Raw genomic sequence first — 20776 nt, 5'->3', positions numbered from 1 at the left:
AGTAGGTAAGGTTTGCAAACTAACAAAGTCACTTTATGGACTAATGCAATCTCCTCGAGCCTGATTCAACAAGTTAAGAAGGGTTATGGTGGGTATGGGATACCAACAGACGAATGCAGACCATACAGCCGTTAAAAAGAAGTTAAGAACAAAGTTTTATCACTAGTATACAACCCAAAATCTAATTTGTTTTACGCCTTTAGCCTTGAAATATCATACACTATGGTACAAATCGTTTGCACACGAGAAATAATATCTAAGTTTTTAGTGTACTCGTTGGGATTCTAGGAAGGTTTAGTTTAGACTTCTAGTCAAACAAGTTGCCCGAGCATTAAAAAAAGGAGCAATATATACTATATATGAATAATATAAGCCTATTTACATCATTTGCCCAATAATATTACAATATACGGATTTTACACAACTAAGCTCATTGCAATATACGAGTTTTACACAACTAAGCTCATTTAATACTTGTGTAGCTGGCTTTTTTCTACATCCAACGATGGTTTAAGATAAGCTCCACGAACCAGTTTTGTTTTACCCTGTTAACAACACATCAGAAAATGAAACCAAAAAAGTTAGGAAAATTAGCTTTCCATTTACATAACTACAAGTAGCAAAAAAAAGATATTGCATACATCCCAAAGTAGTGCAACAGCTGAGCATACATCATTAGCCAAAAAAGACTTTTCCAACATTTTGTAGAAAGACAGTAGTGTTGGGGTTATAAAAACATGTTTACATTTCCCAAAAATGTCGGTCAAATTTCTTAACTTCAAAGTCCGAAATATCTATTAAGTGAACCAACAAAAACACATTTTAACTATATACTAAAATCTCAGTAAACTTGTAGTGCTTTTACTTACATTCCTTTTATCTCATTACATGGAAAGGAAACTTGAAAAGAAACTTTCTCCCAAGCAGCACTGTCATAGCCTATGATAATAATATGCAGAGGCTTGATGCATATCCTAGGGATTTAATGACAGCACAAGTACGAAAATCTATAGGATAGAGATGCATGTGTCACATCAATGTCCAGAGTATCCACATGCATAGTTGTAGCTTATGGCCATTGCACATAACCATTGCATTACTTAATGCCAAACTAAGGCTAGATTTAAGCACCTTCAGCAAGTGATCTGGGTAAAATAGCAGCAACTTGTTTTTGGGTAATGACCAGAATAAAGGGCTATTATGGTCACTTTTTGGAAACTCAAGGGGCTATTCTTGTCAAAATATTCAAACAAGTGAGGTATATTTTGGTGTCTTTTTCTCAACTATCTATCACACAATATTAAAGAATCCTTCATTCCTTCACCCCAAAAGCATTCAATGAAGACTAATACTACATAAACGCACAAAGAAAATGAGAGAGAGAGAGAGAGAGAGAGAGAGAATAAAATAGACTAGAAATTTTAGTATCCATAATAAGGCCAATTTTGAACTATGGGACCAAATCAACGTATCATCTTGTATGACTCCTTCATAAGAAGGGGCGTTAGTAATGCAACATATGTGCTCATCACCCTTCTTAGCAAACATTTGAAAATAACATTCACTTATCATGCCCGTCTAACAAGTCATCATATTTCTCGCGAATTACCTTACACACTGAGTATCCTAAATTAGGTGTTCATTGCATACCTTGCATATTTTCATATTTGGGTGATGATGCCATGCTGCCACCTCAACAAAACAAACCCATGGAGTGAGAGAAGTCAGAAGCTGAAGAAATTTGAAATAGAGCTATTACTGAACCGAGACTTGTCAGAGGTAACTGGAGAAAAGCTGACCAAAAACATATCCTTGGATACTGGCTCACTCCTACCACACACTTTTAGAAGCCTTCCAACTAACTCTGCACTCATCTTGACATGATCCTCATCATAGGGATTTGTCCAAATCAAGGAGATAAGTTTTAACTTACGTTTCTTTGCGTTTATTGGTACACCCCATTGCCTATAGACTTCATCTCTTTCAGGAGAAGTTAAGGCTGATTTCAACAGCTTCACCAGTGTCTCCCTTTCATGCTTTAAAGTTCTCAAACTGTATTATTCACGAAAACAAAAAACCTCTTTATGTTAGTTGTTCTCTATTGAAGTGACTTTTAGGCTTAATTCTTTTCGGAAAAAAACCGAACTGTTGGTAACTTTTTAAAAATATGCCCTAATTTTTCAAAAATCACCAGAATACACCAATGTAGTAGGAAGATTACTTCCAAGGGATGGTATTCTGATCTCATATTTAAAACATTATGGGTTTTTTAGTTTATGTCCACAAGTTAGGGGGTATTTTGGTGTTTTTCCCTCAATAAATTAATGCATGAGAAAAATTCGGAACTGCGAGTATATGGACATTGGTGAGAAAACAACTAGTGATGAACTTTGGGGTATTTTGGAGTTTTTGCAAAATACATTGATGCACATCCCTTTTCATGCATTAATAAATTTGGCATGGTTGTGTTCCACAACATTTTACCACCTTGATGCCACAATGTAAATGTATTTAGTACCTCTTTCACCGGATATGTGTCAATTTTCCGCTAAATTCCTATAATGTTTAATAGAATGCTTTTCGCATGAAACAGAAACTCGAACCCTTAGTAAAGTAAACATGGTGTCCCTACCTCAACCCAGGACAAGCAACATGTTCTTCCCGAGTACAAAATGTGCTTCCTTTAGGTTCTCTTTTTGCTGTATGACTCCTCAACCATATTAACCTTTTTAACTCCACTTCCACATATATAGCATCGGAAGGATCCCCACGGAACAAAAGATAAAAATGTGATCTGTACATAATTGAAATATTACACACATCCCAGAGTTCAAATATCTGCTTCAGCTTGGTGTGGAAGTCAGATTTCCAACTTTGAGGTGATAAAACAAGTTCCACGTCAACAGAGTGGAGCCCATTACTTGCACCTTTTTCGAGCTCCGAAATCTTCACCAATATCAGCAAAAAGAGTTAAATATCCATTAGTTGGATTGGTTGGTTAGAGAAGCAAACTATCATTTTGAGAATCCTTCTTTAAAAAGTTGTGTAAATCCTAAATTTATAAAAAACAATTGTTGGGAGCTATCCTGCATACATTGATCCCTCTTTTCTTCTCTCATTTTTATTGTAAAAGAGTTTTTTCAAAGTTTATTTTACTTCAAAACAATCCTAGTAAAAGAGTTTTTTACATTGCCTCATGGATAAAACTTCGTAAATATGAATAATAATAATAATAATAAAAGAAAAAGAATGCATTTTAGAGTATGATAATTATGGTACTTCTTGTTATTTATACCCTACTGCCAAATCTCTCTCATCTTCTCATTGGTTTGTGAAGGTTAATATGTTGTACCACATTTGCAAACAAGGGGCAATGCTTCACATCATGCTTTGGATGTAATTCTATGTTACAATTTCTTTCTAAAATCAACTTCTACTTTTCTCCTTCTCTCTTAGTGGTTTGTAACGGTTAATTTGTTGTACTACATTTGCCAACAAGAGGCAATGGATCACATCGTGAATTGCAAATAATGTCTGGTTATAATTTGTTTTCATGCTCAACTTCACAACCAGACAAGCAATACTTGACTGGCAAATTGGTCTTAAATAGATTATGTTACCCGAGTAGCAAGTAAATCCTTCTGATGCTGAAGCTGAGCAACCCTCTCCTTCAGATCCGTTACATAAGCATGAACATTTGTGACACTTTCTTCTGCATAGCCACATTATCATATAGCTCTTATTACATATATTCCGCAAGCTTTTTATTCTGAGGAACCCAGATTAAAAACACCCTTATTCAGATTGGCTAATTAACATAAGGAAATGTAATTTTTGTTGGGTCATATAGACCATTTTCTTTTTTCGAGATGCCAATATATCTTTTTTTTGTTCTTTTTCTTTCTATATTCTATCCATCAGCTGCCAATAATTATAACTACATAACTTGATGATTATAAACTCACCTGCCTCTGGTGGCGCATCCTTTTCCATAACAATATTATCTTTTATGCATACGTGGATAGTTTGACGCTTTTCATCAACAGAATTTCTCCCACTACTAAATCCTACTGACTCATTTTGAGGTTCGTATGTTCCTGTTACAAGACGCAGTTTCTCCACAACATGGTGAGCATTGACAAGAACTATATCAGCCTCATCAGAGTCCCGTTTTTCATTATCATTTGTTTCTAATGGTATTTTATCCTTCAGCAAGGTGTTATTGTCATTTACCTCTAGCCTATGAATTTGGTCCTCCAATATCACGTCTATATAATTTGTTTGTATCTTTGTAATTTCTTCCGTCAATCTTATATCATCATCATTGAACTCTACCTTCTGAAACTCATCATTCTTCAGTGATGTGTTTGTTCTGATTTCTTCAAACATGAGACCCTTCGCAGCAGGACAGGTTTTAGTCATAGAGTCAGCTAACCGAGACTCATAAAGTCCATGTATCTCTGCCTGGAGCAGGGCAACATTCTCTGCAGCTTCCTGATTCATATTCAACTGTGTCGTACACAAGCATTCCACTTCTTTTTCAACGATTTCCAATGCCTTATTTGCATCATGTGCAAGTTCTGTTTGCAAATCCTCTAGTTTACAAATCTCTCTGAGCAGTATATCAGAAGCTGATGTGGTCGCCTCCATATATTGTTGTAGATTCCCATCCTGTACATTCATAAAATAGTCATGCTTCTCAGGAACAAACATATCTTGCTCGAAGGATTCATCGCCATTTGAAGGAATATTGCAGTAATCCTCATATGAACTTGATAATGAGGTCTCTATGTTATCAATCTTGGACAAAACCTGTCATGTCCAAAAATCCATAGAAATAATATAAGAACTAACTTCAGTGCCTGCAAAATTCCATCAAAAATAGATTTTCAAACACTCATAGAGTGCAATAGGCATGCGCAATCATGTTCAGGTGCATTGAATTCATTAAACATGACATTATACAATGTAAAAGCAGCGTCTTCTTATGTCACATGAGAAATTGTAGAAAACAAATGGCATTCCCTTCTTAACAAAACGCTAATATAAGCAGCATGACATATAAACATCCTGAGGCATGCTCTACAGTTATTTATGTGACTTACAAGTTGTCTTCCTTGTTCCATTGATTCCATCTGTTTCAAAACACTATTTAACTGTGACTGGAGAAAATCACGTTGCTGTATCATTTTCCTTATTTCATCTTGCATCTGCATTTTACATCAAACGCAATAATTACAATCCATATTGGGGAAATCAGAATGCAATAGCATGTTGTTGCTAATATGAATAGCGCATGCCACAGACATGGTACCTTCTGGATTTGTATCTCCTTTTCCAAGATCTTTTCCTCTGGAAAAGATCTCACTGGAAATTTAGAAAATTGAAGCTTTGCTTCTAGTAAAGCTACCTCCTTTTTCAACTGCCTTATCAGATCTTTCTCTGAAATGACCTGGGTGTTATCAACATTCTATGAGAAAATTCAAGTAGGTATCATGCATTATAGAGGTATACTTTGTTTGGACCACATCTTCTTTCTCACCATGTTTATTTGGGCTCGATTAGTAATCTCTTTTGCACAAGATGCGAAAAATAGTGTATTTCGAGTTTGTTCAACATGTCTCTGTGATGGGCTTATAGTGCAAATAATTGCAGTTCGAGCATTGCCACCAAGTGAATATTGTAAAATTCGTGTTAGCTTTGAGTCTCTGTAAGGAACATGACCTGCTTTTCCTCTGTTTGATTCACTGTGGAAGAATTATAGTCAAATCAAACACTCTAATTTATGTTATTAACTCCTGTCTCCACACAAAACTTCTTTGAACTACCTCCTCAAGTTAAAGATGTTGGTTAATATTGAATTACAATGTAGCAAAAATAAGGGAGATGAACAAACTGAAGTCCAAATATAGGTTAACTACGGTCATATTTTCCTTGTATTCATCACATGTAAGTTAGAATTAGATTATAGTGCAATAAAACGTGTGATATGGTCATAATGAATGTTGTTGTATAGACTAGACATGGACAATATGATGTATTTCCTTTTACTTTTGCTTTGTATGCAAGTTTAGGGCAAGTAATATGGAACTCACTGTCGCATCTAAAAAAAGCATATGGAATTACATAGGTAAATTATGGACATGACATAGCAAATGCCAAGAAATAGACATCATATTTATAATGGAACTCACTCACATCTAAAAAAAGCATATGGAATTACATAGATAAGTTATGGACATGGCGTAGCAAATGCCAGGAAAAAGAAATCATATTTTAGTGAGATGGCCGAAAAGACGAATGTCACATATAGACTAGATTGGATAATATGATGTATATTCTTCGTACTTATTGTTCTGCATATCACGTTTGTGAGCAAGTAATAAAGATATGAATCACAATTTAAGAGAAGAAAACCATAGTTGAGCTATACCTGAGCTTACGGATTACAGTACTTAAAGTGAGAAGGCTGCGATTGATATAGCACCCTTCCTTGAGTCGGATTCTATCAGATTGAGAAAGTGATGCACGTTCACTTCCTGCAAGATCAATAAAGTTCTGTACAAAAGCTTTAATTTTTATACACCTAAACAATGCAAAATCTGCACAAAGGCTTTAAATATCAGGTATCCAAACAAAAAACACTTCAACCATATAGAGAGAGTCAGTAGCATCTGATACTGTTATTTGAGGAAGACACCAAAATAGCCCAAACTTGTTGGGTAAATTTTGAATGCTTAGCAGGGTATTATGGTAAATATCCAAAATGTTGGGAGTATATTGGTGTTTTCCCCTTAGTTTATGCCTAGATGCTTTAATGCCAACTCAGGGTAAACTCACCAAAACAGCAAAGATTAAATTCACAGGCCTATCATCCATCACAACTCGAGGTGAGCTTTCAATCATCTGGAGGAACGAGATAAGATTAGGACAGGAAAGGATTACATATTATATTTAATGTTATTTTTGTTGTATGATGAACTCGGAACTAATGAGCACTTCCTTCTCTTAAGAGAGATTCTGTTCCGTTGTTTTGAGAGCCTACATTTAAAAGTTTGTGATGCGTTTTTTTCAGATGAAAAATAAACTCATGATTTTTATTCCCATAATAGGCGTATTATTAAATAACTACACATCTGTATTCTGATTTACTATTAGTTCCCTTTACTTATATGTGACTTCATAATTCATTGATACATTCAGAAAAAAGACGCAGAGTTAGGTCGTGTCCTTCCCTAACCTACCAATCTGATGATCTGATGAGACCTTGAACTAATATCGTTTAAAGCTGTCTCTTCAACCTGCCTATGACCTACAAAATTTCAATGGAGAGTTATATCAAAGTGATATCGAATTATAAGTGCAAGAGACCATCAAAGCATATGCACACATACTTTGACAAAAGTCCAGGAGGTTATGGAGATGATCTCTACTCTGCACAATTTCCTCCATCAATCCCTCTACGACGGTTCCTTTCTGTAAATAGTATATAGAAATAGCCCATGTCTCAGAGTGAACAATCATCATAACACATGCCACAGATATGAACATTAAACTCACAAATTGCTTTGAAGAAAAGAAAAGTGATTCTTCTCTGTGTTAGTATATACATACATGCGTACATACACACATATTTATGTACAGAGAAGCACATTTCACTAACCTCAGGATCATCCAGCAGGCGCAGTGGGCTGCTTTCTGGGTTAAGAAGATCATTTACCACCTCATTATATATCTCAAGTGCAGAGAATTTGAGAAGAAATATGGTATCAGGATGCTGCAATAAGAAACTATCATATTACTCTCATCATAGCTGTGGTTAGGACATTCAGTAATTTATTTGTTACACAAAAAAACTGTTATTATTTCACATAGTAAGGGAATTTAGACCTGACTTATATATTCAAAAATATCATCTGCTGCATTCTCCATGATACCACGCATTGTATAAGTTTTCCCACTACTTGTTTGTCCATACGCAAATATGGTAGCTGAAAAACGATAGAAGAGGAGATATATTCTCATAGGAAAGTCATCCTCAAAAACAAGGCTCTATCTAGTGTTCCTACTATTATTTACCATTCTTCCCCGTCAATGCTGAGAGAGCAACATCTTTAGCACCTCTCTCATAAACTTCTTTTGTTGATGTTTTGAGTCCAAACACCTGATCTGTTATGCAAAAGCAGTATACATTATTTAGGTCAAGATAAAATAATTAGCCTTCGTTTTCCTCCGGTTAATCTGGATCTGAACTGTAAACCAGACTTTATTTTAGCCCAATTAACATGAATATAAACACTATCTTAGCCTTTGTTCCCAGTTCTATTAATCTGGATCTAAACCCTAAACTAGAATTTGCTTTAATCCAATAAATCTGAATCCACTTGTTTGTGCATAAATCTGAAGACAGAAGAGGAGATATATTTTCATACGAAGGTCGTCCTCAAAATAAGGCTCTGTCTATTCCTTCTATTATTTACCATTCTTCCTTAAATATTCGGTAGTTGTAATACAACTAATCTGAATTTAAACAGTAAAACAGACTTTATTCTCGTCCTGAATAGATACTCTAATTAACCAGCCTTTAATTGATACTCTTAAGTAAAAACAGTAAATGAGAGTTACACATTCCAATTGAGCTAATATATAATAATGATCAAATGAATCAATGCCACTGAGGAGAAAATCCAGATTTAGAGAGTGCTGAAAAGCACACAATATTGTGTAGGTATACTGAGCTAGACTTTTATCCCTCCTTTCTGGGAGCTGACTCCATGGCGATGCATAATTCTCTCTGCCAAGCATAAATTTGGAGCCCATTTATGGCCTCAAATGACACTGAAATATTATTTTGATAAATAGAAACACACAGAAACGACCATGGCAACAAAAACTATATGTAAATTCAATTATATATAGACAATCTGGAGTAACTAGGAAACAAATTCAGGATTCATATTCATATTTGAAACTTCAAGATTAAATGCAGAGTACCGCATAAAACCTTTACTTTGGGCTTCAAAATTAGGTGCTGTTGACAGTAGAGAAAAAGGTATGCTGGATGTGAAAAAACGACGGAAAGTTTCTGAAATACCCATGCGTTTTTCTTTGTTCCCCGGAGTGCCCTTCACTTTTCGGCTACATGTCCGTGTGATACTCAAGCGATTCTAGAGTCAATTCGTTCGTTTCTTAAACCCGTGGAGGCAATTATATGGGATACTTGATCAATTATACGGCGGCTTCTCTCGTCGGTGGGTGTTGGCCAAGTTATTTGGCGATGTAAGGAAAGATCCTCTTTCCAAAAGGTGATGGTGTTTGCCAGGGGTATTCAGGAAAATAAATAAAAACGCAGAAGTCTAAGAAGATAATAATGGAAGAAAGAAAGAAATACGAGTCACAGAGAGAGAGAGAGAGAGAGAGAGAGAGAGAGAGAGAGAGAGCTGAGCTCACCGTAGAAGTAGAATTGAGGGAAAGAAGCTCGCTCGCCGATGTTATGATAATCCACATGAACAATGGTTTTCTCGTCCAGACATTTCCAAGCACAATAGTCATTACTGTTCATCTCTTTTTCATTGAGAGGTCTAAGACGCACGGTGACATTGATCTTCTCTTCTACGATGGCCTTATTAGGTCTACATTGCCCTTCCATTTTCTCAAATATATGCAAGGAACAAATTGCAGAACTTCCTTTTAACCCTATACTTTTACTGGAACATGGCCAAATTATGTATATATGTATATATGTTATATGTAACCTAGCTTTACTTATAAATACTCGGATCTAGCATAGAGATTAGGTTCTTCTTCTCTAAGCAGAAGATCAAAAGCTTATAATAATTTAAACGGGAAAAGCATATTTATAATAATTACCTTCACTAGAAAAACTCCATACGATTCACACAGATGCGTAGGAGCTCAAATATAAGAAATGTATGATTTTTCAAAGTAGAACTATGCAGAAATTCACATGCAAAAAAGAGATTGTGGCTTAAGTCTTCGAAGGAATGAGTTAAATATTGCCGAACATAGCTCTAACCTTTTGATCAAACTTAGCTAAACCAAGGAAACAATGACGAATCCTTTCTAAATTGCTTTAATCTTCGGCACCATTCTCAATGTATTATGTACAGTTCTTCATTTATAGATTCTGATTGAAGAAATAAGTATTATGAAGTAATAGCTCAATTCTGATGCCAAAGACTGATAGATTTTCCTCTTCTCTTAGCAGAAGAAAGGTCTGAGAATCAACAATAAATGGAACAAAATGCTAATGAATTTCCCCTCTTTGTTTCTTCTGTTTCATGAATTATCCATGATTTAAGGGAAGGTATGAAAGAAAATCTAATTAAATTGCTAGGATATGAACGATTAATTAAAGATATTCTTTCCTGAAGACAGAAAGGAATTCATGAATTTTAACTCTACAGAATCAGATCTTATCCTCAGCTGTTCTTCCATTCTCTTTCTTTTCTATCGTCCTTCCTTCTTTCTTTCTTCTTTTACGTCCATTAACAAGGAATGTCTGAGATGTCGATTAGATATGCGCGCGCACACACACACATATAGACATAGATATGAAGTGATCTTTTGAGCAAGATATGTCAAATTTCCCTCTCTTTCTTCCTTCTGTTTTCACGGATTAATGGAAGAAGAAAAGTCTGAAAATGCCATCAAAACTGCAAGAATGTGACTTCTATCAGTTTAAGCACGCGAGTTGTTGAAAAAACTCCCTCTTTCCTTTGACTTCTGTCGCATTTGATATATCTCGAATACATTAAGAAGAGAAGGAAGTAGGTCTAAGCTGCCATTAAAATTCCTTCCTTTCTTTCTTTCATCAGTTTGAAGCAATAACCACAGAAGGAATTAAGTCTGATTATGAAAAGATACTGGCCATGTCCTCCAGTGGAGTCTAAAAGAAATGCAGAAGGAACGGTGTATAGTTCCCCCTCCCTCCTTTTCTTCTGAGAAGAAAACCCGTAAATTCCATGAACATGTAGAAGGATGAAAACCTGCACAGTGGATATACTATCATGACCTGATCTGTGCACTCATTTCTGAAGGAACGAGCTGAGCTGGAAGGTGAAAAAAAAAAGAACAGAGAGAGAGAGAGAGAGAGAAGAAGAAGAAGAAAGAAGAAGATTTTTAGATTAGTCTTAGAAGGAGGAGGAAGAAGAAGCTTCTATAGCAGTAGCGATGGCGTAGACGAATGAAGAAGAAGCAGAAGGGGAGGAGAAAACAGCAAACAAGCAGGAAAAGAAGCGAGAAGAGAAGAGATGATTGATTTGATTTGATTGATGGGTAACTACGTCTGTATGTATGTCTGTATGTCTGTATGTATGTATGTATGTATGTATGTATGTATGTATGTATGTATGTATGTATGTATGTATGTATGTATGTATGTATGTATGTATGTCTGTATGTATGTATGTATGTATGTATGTATGTATGTATGTATGTATGTATGTATGTATGTATGTATGTATGTATGTAGAAGGAGGAAGAGGAGGAGGAGGAGGAGAAAAAGAAGTGTCCCTCGTTACATACCATTCATAGCATAACATACATCATGATGATGATGAGTTACATGTATGTAATCTTGACGACTTATAATTTGCAAAAGTGGGGGGGGTTGGGCGGGTGACAAACGGACGGATGGACATTCCCGGGGGAGCGGGATGGATTTGTCATGAAATGAAGGAAGGATTGGGTACGTGGATGGATGGCTCTTAGTCATTATGCATGGAGATCAACGAGTGCATATATACACTTGTGAGATGGAAGGTGACACGACAAAGAAGGGGCCGAGGATATGGATTCATAACTACGTGCTTTACCCCGACACTCCTCGTATTTATGAAGAGGGCACACACAACCTAGTTATACACAAGGTAGTGGGTCTCCCAAGAGAAGAGAATTTTAGGACACAACCAAGGCATGCTAGTGTTGCACTATCATCTCATCGTAGCTTTACCCCGACACTCCTCGTATTTATGAAGAGGGCACACACAACCTAGTTATACACAAGGTAGTGGGTCTCCCAAGAGAAGAGAATTTTAGGACACAACCAAAGGCATGCTATGTTGCACTATCATCTCATCGTAGCTTGCATAAGTACATTACTTGTTAAAGGAATGATTGATCTCTCTTTAACCAAGAAAGAGTTGAAATTGTTGTGTTGTACTCATAGTAGGGTTACATGGTGTTGTGAGGCCAACCTTGTACTACTCATGAGAGTTAAAAGGGGTGGGAGGGGGGGGGTTGTTCATGTGAGGGGTATATGAGGCATTCCTATATTAACTCCATTGCATGTCTTTGTGTGATTAAAAGTGAAAGGGAGTATAATGAAGCACCGTGTCTATGATCACCCACCAACCAAATGTGGCGATGCAAGTCGAATTTGAAAGGTCTAGTTTGTGGAATGTACTCAATATCTACGCCTTATTTATGTCTCAATATACTAATACCACGATCGTGAGTTGATTTGGAAAGACCTATGACAATGTTTTCTAAGAATAAAAGGACAGAAGTCGTAAGTCAATTTTGAAAAACAGATGTTGATGCCATCAAGAGCCAAGCACACCCCAAACTAAAAAAAAATTTACAAGGAAATCAAGTAGGGAGCAATAATAAACCATCAAAAGTCTAAATCGAACCATTCAACAAGTTTTGTTGGCTCAAAGCAAGGAACAAGGAAAGGGGTTTGGTAAGACAATGGCAAAGCCTCAAGTCAAATCGGAACAAACAAGGCAAGAGGCTTGGGATGCAAGCTCGAGCCATAGAGGTCCTTCACTAATTAGGTGCAATTGGCACAAATAGAAGCCCAAGATCACTAAGACAAAGTGAGGAAAGTATGGGATGGAAAAGGGAAGGTTTAGGTGAGCAAAAAAGACAATCTATAGTATGCTTTAATGTAGCAACTTAGACCAAGGATGTAAAGAATGAAGTGTAAAGCTTTAGACTATATAATCAATTGATTAAGGATAAGCCATCCAAAAATCCTCAAATCCAAAATCAAGGCAAGAGTGGATATTTAAAGACGACGATATTAAGTGAAAGGAACTAATCAAAATATCTCTACGGTAAGAAAATGTGTGGTAAAAGTTAGCAATCAACAATCACATGGTTCGAATCGTATTCCCACTCCACCCACTTTCATCAATGACATGTTTTTTTGCCAATAATCCCTTGAGACAAAAGACAATGTTATTGAATGCCAGAACAAGAAATATGGCTACCTCTTGTATCATTTAATTAATTAAGGGTGAAGATTAAAAGGATTGGAACATGTACGCGTGAACCAAATATATATATATATATAATTCAATATGTATAGATGAGTGTATGTCATTGACACTCAAAACTCATACATTTACCAAAAGGTCTCACCAGTTCATAATCATGTGACTTTCACGAACTGGTTTGTCGATAGACATCCAAGGTTTTTTATTCAATAATTTCAAAGTTTAGAGGTCATTTTTGAGCATGTATGTGATTAGCAAGTAGTCTTTTTCTTATTCTGTCAATTGTTCTACCTCATAGTCAATGTCTTGGATGGCTCTTTCTGGAATTTACAAAAGAGAAACATATAGAAAACTTGTCAGTTTACAAAAAGGCAAATGTTTTGGGACACGGAACATATTCACTGCTCCGATCCGTAATCTTTTACACCATTCCCCAACCTTTTTGTGAATGGTTAGTGGCTCCTTATAGTAAACCAAAAACTTACTTCGTTTTCTTTTACTCGAAAATTTCCTTCTATTAAAAAACACTTGCCACTGACAAAATGTATGCTATTAAAAAATAATGTGGCACTTTACACAACTTTGTCGATTCATCCAATAAAAGTTTGCTCTATCCATGACTATTCTACTCAAGTGTATATCCATATGGCATTCTTTAGTCTTTCAACATCAAGGACCAATTAAGCCAACTTTTCAAAATAATTGTGGATAAACCAAGTGTAATTACAATAGCAAAGCTACCAACATGTTCCTTTACCAAATAACAACATTTCGCTACTAGTTGCACGACAAAACTCCACATAGGAAACTATATTTAGCTAGCCATTGCATTTGCATGTATACACGGAATAGTTGTTGGATCTTATTTGACCCTTATTTAAACCAAATGGGTTAACATATAACACTCATTTGTATACACATATATCATATAGACTTGCTAGTACCATCATCACACCTCTCGAGTCTCGACCATGAACATATGCTATGTAGCAAGTTGCAACGAGCATATGCATTCACACACATAGATATTTAGGTACAATAATATGTCCAAACACATTAATTGACAAGATTTCCTTTTAACACTTTACCTTCAAGTGATCAATCTTGCAATATGTGCCTTCATTTTCAGATTCATACATTAGGATCACCCTTCATTTAGAAAATAGAATTAATTATAAACGTTTACAAAAATGAGAACGGGGGAAACAATGTTTACTCTAGTTGCATGTTAGACAATGCTTCTCCAATTGTAGCAATGGTAATGTATTCCAACAATGGGGAGAACAAATTGTATGCTATTACACTTCAGATCATGCTTCCTTGGACAAGATAATATGTATGGAGAGAGCAATTGCATATCAGAATTATGGCTAGATCATACATACATATAAATCTATGACATTGATTCCCTAATCATTCCAAATTGATATGCATTTGTAAGCATGAGAATCTTTCCAAAACACAAGAATGATTTCTTCATCAAACGAGATGCAAATCGTTGCTATGACCTAAATCGATGCTCAAAATCTTAAGATGATGAAGATGAAGGTGATCATTATGTTGAACAAACAAGGTCACCAAAAATGTATAGAAATTTCAAATGAATTAATAATTTACAATTTTGTTTAGCTATATTGTCAAATCCTCTATAATCTCATAAATGAAAGAGAGATATTTAACCTACAAAGAACAAATTTGTATTGTGGCAATCAAATAAAATATTCCATATGCCATAGAATTTATGAGCAAATAGATGCTATGATGCGGCTTAGCAAAGATTGCAAACAATACTGTTTTGCTTTATGGGAAAATCATGATTACTGTGAAATTTCATTGTTTAACAAAAAACAAGGGAATTTCGTAGTGGAGTAATCGTAAGGTAATGAGGAGAAAACTTATTGAGAAATACCAACTCATTGATTTCATGAGAATTTGATTGAACCTCATAATTTTAATGGTAACAACATGCATCACTTTTTTAAGCTCTTTCATGTTGTAGTTGCCACAACTTATAGGCATTTCATCCATTCAAATCATCATTTGCCTTTTTGCATGTATTACTATCATGATTAAGTTAGCCATTCTGAGTTCCATGTAAAGAAGTACATGCAAGGATTAACAATAAAAACATGTGGTCATCGAATCACAAACTCGAGATGTTGTAGGACATGCTTCATAGTGTATACATGGAAAGTCTAAAATACCATGTGGCTTCTTTAACAAAGTACGCCATCTACCCTTCAAGCTTGTTCATTTATTCACTTAAAACACTTGCAAAACATTCTTCGTTTACCACCTCATATAACATTTGCCAAAGATTTAGAGAACCTCAAATGCAAACTGTTGAAAAAAAAATTGAAACTTAAATTGAATCACTTCAGAATTCATCAAACTTAAGTTGTTTAAAACCTTAACAATTTTAATATTTTAAACCTCCAAATCGTTAAAACCATGAATTTTTTTTCGCAAATAAGTAGTTAGGGTTCATATTTTTTAAATTAATTTACATGTAAAAATGACCATATAAGTTGCTTAAGCCGTTTATCAACACATGGTTGCCCTTTAAGTCATTTAAGTTGTGATATCAACCTTGAGAAACTATAAAATGTTATATTAATTTAATTTCAAATCGAACTAAACTAGATCGTTAACCCCCCAAGCTAAACCGAAACAAAACTTTTTCCAATTCTGAACCTTAAACAAAACTATTAAAGTCATTAAGCCATTCCCACGGTTTCATGGTCCAATTCTAGCCGAATCCAAATTATTATCGATTGCTACGTGTCATACGTGATTCCGGAAGAAGAGAATATAATCTATATGGCATCGAATACATTATAATCTATATGACATTGAATAGAATATAGATTTGTGTGTATGTTTCAAAGGCTTGAAAAGAGGCTAGTTTACAACATTAGAGTTTTATATGTTCTAAAATCAAATTCCCAAAGCTTCAAATGTAAAACCAAACTTAAATTAAAAAACTAACATTTTCTTTGTCAATCATATATAAATATATGTAATAAAGATCACACAAATTATAACCAACAATATAATATGAGAGGGATTGAATGAATTAGATGATGTGATCACATGGACATTACCTACATAACAAGGGCGGTTCGACATTTTCGAAGAGAACGGAATTAAAGTATTAGTTTTGTTCGTGGTAAGTATAAACAATATTGTTTAACAAAGATCGTGCAATTTAGAAACTTTGTATGTTACTTTGAGGACCATAATTTAGAACCAAAGAATGTGTTTACATGACGTGGCAATTGGATCCGTTGAGAAAAGAATTCCTACGTTTTTAGAAGTGAAAAAACAAAGGAGTAATTGGTCTAAAAGTGAACCTTTTAGTTTGTCGACTGGAATACAAAGGTTTTTGCCAAACAAAGATCACACATATTTCTCAGCCTCAGCGCATGGAATGGGAATATCACATGGAGGCAGTCTATTCTTTTGAAAGTAGAAGCTTTAAAACAAGGAAAATCTATCATTTAGTGATTCTTTCCTTTTCATTACAATAAAATGAGCAAGCTATACAATATGTATCATTTTTTATATCATAGGCCATGTTGGCCTCTTTTGAGACATTAATATACTATTCACTATGTCTTCTTAGTTTTAAAAAAGTGATATGTCTGTATGCTTGCCCATAAATGAGAAGATGCAATGCTTCACACGAAAATGCCATGTTTGCGAATACAACAATTACAAATCGCTCCAAAAACCTTTTACCATTCAGAATGAATAGTTGTTGTCCAAAGTACTAAAAGGAATATCATCATTTTATGATGGAGTTTATAAGTATTTGATATATAAGTCTTTAAATTTGTTTATAAAAAAGATTACATATGCTGATCAGTCGATCCTAAAAATTTCTTAATAGATTTAAGATATCATTTGCTAGTGCTTCGGGACCGATCTAGGACCACGGGGATTGGATTCTGTAGGGATAAATTCATATCCTCCTTGCCGTATAGATATCACCTAGCAAACTCTAGGGACTGGTCGAAACCATCAGTGCCTACGGGTTATCATTCTCGAAGTTGTTTTCTCTACAAGAATAGGCGTACTAAAATTACAAGTTTGTGAAAGCAAATCATTGCCATATGAATTTGATTTTATGCGTTACTACCCAAATGTTATATCGTTCACATATCTAGGACAAAAACTACAGTAATACTTTTTTTAACAACTATCAACACCCAAGATTATAGTAATGGACATAATCTACTCTTCATGAACATTATTTCTTCAAACTTTTTATGTTCTAGGGATATGCGAACTTTATTTCTCTTTTGATTAAACACTTTTTTTTCCCCCCAAAAAACCTTTGATCAAATACTTATTAGACAACTTACAAAATACAACTGAGGTATGGTAATGCAAAGTCTAGTTGAAATGAGAGTTTAGAAGTGCACATTAACATAAATATTTGGGTCATAGGTTCGAGTTCATAGCTAATCATGCTATACATTATTCGTGTATCCAATTGATAATTTTGTTCCAAATCCATTCTTAACACTCAAAAATTATATACCATGCTCGTCACTTGCTACTGATTAGCCTTTCCCTCAAATAGGTAAATTGGGATTTAGGGACCTCACTAGATGCAGTGACAAAAGCCAAACTCTCCCTCAATTAATGGTTTTAGAGCTATCATACCATTAAGGGACACGAGAGTATGCATGTCATTACAGAATCCTCTATGGCCTCTTATGATGTAGATTCTATGCTTTGATAGAGTTCGCTTGTAAGAAAGTTGTTGAAGCTTCCCCAACATTGCGGAGGAATATCCAACATGCAATACTTCTACAAGCATTATAGTTGAGCATTGATAGCTTGAAAGGGTGACCCAAGGGACCTACCAATTACCTAGTGATCATGATGGTACTTTTTTCTGTTGTACATACACATGGTCATCAATTTCATGTCTATTTCCACATGCTCTTCTTTTGTTTCATTAAACCGTTCTTGCTTTGGGTATTTGTAGTTAGGCGAAGTTTTCTACAAGTATGCACTTATGGCATGCAATCAAGAAAAGACGTTTTGAGTTTGTCGTGAAGGAGAGTTATTCATGATATCCAAATGCATATATTTCATGGCGTGAGTCATGCAAATATTATATGAACCCCACGGGCCACAATCACACTTAATACTTGAGGGAAAGTATGACACCGATGGTGGATATTGAACCTTGCCAAAATAGTCCTAGTTCTTTAACCCCTACATTTGTGAAAAATGACCACCAAATACACTTATTCTTTAATTAGCTAAAAAAAGCATCCTAATCAAATTATGAAGAAGAAGAAGGATATTATTACTATCATCATAAGTAGTATTATGGGCTCTCATCAACTCTCAAAATTGGATATAAAAGAGAGTATGTATGGCCCCTCTTCAGGGTCACTCTACATCGATAGTTTATCATTGGACTTCAATGAATTCAATCACGAACAAGGAACATTTCTAAAAATATGATTGCTTTTGCTATCATATGATTAAACAATACGTTTTATTACAAGAAAATTTTATATTCTCAAGTTTAGAGTTATTTATACTATATGCAAATCTTCAAAATATGGACATTTATGTAGATAAACATAGACATTGAATCTTAATAAGGTTCCCTATCAACAACAATGTCTAAAAATCATGTATTACTAATATAAAACAGGGCTAGTGAATGTTGACCTTAAAAATCCTTAATTTACACAGTTAAATGTAGAAAATCGATGTACGAATGGACAAGCCAAATTTTAATTTGAGCCAAAAGGTTTCATTTTGTTTTTGATTGATTTTTTATTTCTAACAAAATCTATCATAGAATAAGGTAACTAATAAACCAATGGTCATGCGGCATTAGATTTTGTGGTTTATAAATGGTCAAAAATGTTCTAGGAGCCAAGTGTTGATGAAAGAGTTCAAAATCACCATCTCAAGATAATGGAGCTCCTCAAAAATTAAAAATCATGGATTGTTGAGATATTTACAAAAGCATTTAAGACCTAGAGGAAGTCTACTTTAACTTTCATTCAATTGAACCAACCATGCTCGAATGAAACTATCCCACATGTTCCATTAAATAAGGAAATCTTATTATTATATAAGCATAGGATTGGATCTTAAAAGCTCAAAATATTTCTATGGTAAACAGGACGGGGTTGTTGGAGCTCAATGAATACATAGTTCAAAATCTCAATTTGTGGATATGGATCATCATCCCATCAGTGAAAATGACTGGGTGCTTAAACGGCGATTGCCATGACATGTTGTGCAAGACATCAGGAACGCTTAGTAATCTCCCACCCCCTTCCATGTTGATGAATGTCATAACATGGAATGTGTAGGGACCAAGGATCCGACTTGACCAACGAAACAAATGGAAACTAAGAAGGGATCTTGAGGATTGCTTATTAGGTGGTGCTGTTTACATCATCATGTTGCACGAGCACCATCTGGATAGTACTTGCCTAAAGGAAGTCGAAGACCTTCTACTAGGATCGTGGTGGACATTGTGGGAACCAACAATACATAGGACATGATGGAAACCATGGTGGTATCTACAATGTCATTAATTCGGGAACATTTAGATCAAGGCCTAGTGCATCAAGAATAACTAATACTTGGCATGTCACATTTCTTCACGTTGCCATCCAAGGACAATGTTGAAATATCATGAATATGTACTCTTCGAATAACAAGGCAAACATGGCAACTTTCTGGTATCGTATCTGCCTGCAAGTAGCGGATCAAGAGGAATGGACTTGCATAGGAGGGGATTTCAATATGATCGAATCCCTTCACAATAGCTTCAACAATGCCACAGTTCTACAAGGAGGGGAACATAAGCCGTGGGAGAAGTATGTGCGTTCACCTTAACCTACATGATATTTGACATTTAGACAACTTTCAACACAAAAGTGATTATCTTTTATTGTTGTGATTAGATGGGAGGAATAGTGGGCTCACCATTTCTTGCATCAATTGCATCTATGTGGGGGAGGCACTGGAAATGAAGGGAGGCTAGTGTAGCATAGCTCCAAGAACGATGTTCTCGGACCAATTCCAAGTAATCAACCATTATTAGATGCGCTGAAGATGGGGTCCGTTTCAGCCTCAAATCCCTCACACTATTTGCATGGATTCAAGAGGTGAAGCGTTGAGATCAAGCTCAACTAGGTTTAGTTATTTTGTCAAATGTGTAACTTAGTAGTTACATACATAGAATCTAGTTAGTGTGTTGACGTCAAAGCCTTAAATAAGATTGTATACTTGTACTTAAGTGTGGATACATTCTAGATCCTCCACTACCAAGTTCACTTAATATAGGACTTACATCATTGTACCTATATTCTCCTCACACATGTGCACCCTTGCACATGAGATCAGTGTTGCCTTTTGACGGCTAACATTGCCTGTCATGAGAACGGTATTCCAAAAATTTTGCCCGTCAAATTGACGGTTTGTCAAAAAAAATGCCCTTCAAAAAGTAAATACATCGAATATTTGTACGAAACAATATA

The 20776-nt window shown here is 35.2% G+C and overlaps 1 protein-coding gene across 3 annotated transcripts; it reads right to left on the bottom strand.

Annotated features, from left to right (window-relative positions):
* Positions 1-331: 331 nt before the first annotated feature.
* Positions 332-11188, bottom strand: LOC147863063 (kinesin-like protein KIN-7A). 3 transcript variants are annotated; one of them, XM_087321457.1, is made up of 16 exons: positions 9451-11188; positions 8080-8169; positions 7891-7991; positions 7664-7777; positions 7395-7476; positions 7245-7312; positions 6841-6906; positions 6434-6558; positions 5543-5747; positions 5315-5452; positions 5106-5210; positions 3966-4812; positions 3621-3712; positions 2633-2946; positions 1651-2052; positions 332-545 (listed from the first exon to the last, which is right to left on the bottom strand). In XM_087321457.1, exons 1-15 carry the CDS (start codon positions 9647-9649, stop codon positions 1725-1727), a joined length of 2874 nt encoding a protein of 957 aa, XP_087177583.1. In that variant the 5' UTR covers positions 9650-11188; the 3' UTR covers positions 332-545; positions 1651-1724. The 3 variants fall into 3 exon arrangements, with proteins under 3 accessions (XP_087177583.1, XP_087177585.1, XP_087177584.1); XM_087321459.1 differs by lacking the exon at positions 9451-11188 and adding an exon at positions 8935-9413 and having other exon boundaries at positions 8080-8893; XM_087321458.1 differs by lacking the exon at positions 9451-11188 and adding an exon at positions 9095-9111.
* Positions 11189-20776: the final 9588 nt, after the last annotated feature.

Source organism: Azolla caroliniana, unplaced genomic scaffold (genome assembly GCF_043228905.1).
Source record: "Azolla caroliniana isolate FFs.n. ecotype wild unplaced genomic scaffold, voAzoCaro1.0.p SCAF_6, whole genome shotgun sequence".
NCBI lineage: Eukaryota > Viridiplantae > Streptophyta > Polypodiopsida > Salviniales > Salviniaceae > Azolla > Azolla caroliniana.
Note: the sequence above shows the minus strand (reverse complement) of the source record. Positions and strands in the feature narration are given on the sequence as shown.

What these genes read in the sequence shown, in the direction of transcription:
- LOC147863063 (XM_087321457.1), bottom strand. Translation starts at nt 9,649, where the DNA reads ATGGAAGGGCAATGTAGACCTAATAAGGCCATCGTAGAAGAGAAGATC. An exon ending in CTCATCAGATCATCAGATTG is followed by an intron (nt 6,907 to 7,244) that starts GTAGGTTAGGGA and finishes TCGTTCCTCCAG; the next exon opens with ATGATTGAAAGCTCACCTCG. An exon ending in GGATGCGCCACCAGAGGCAG is followed by an intron (nt 3,713 to 3,965) that starts GTGAGTTTATAA and finishes GTGGCTATGCAG; the next exon opens with AAGAAAGTGTCACAAATGTT.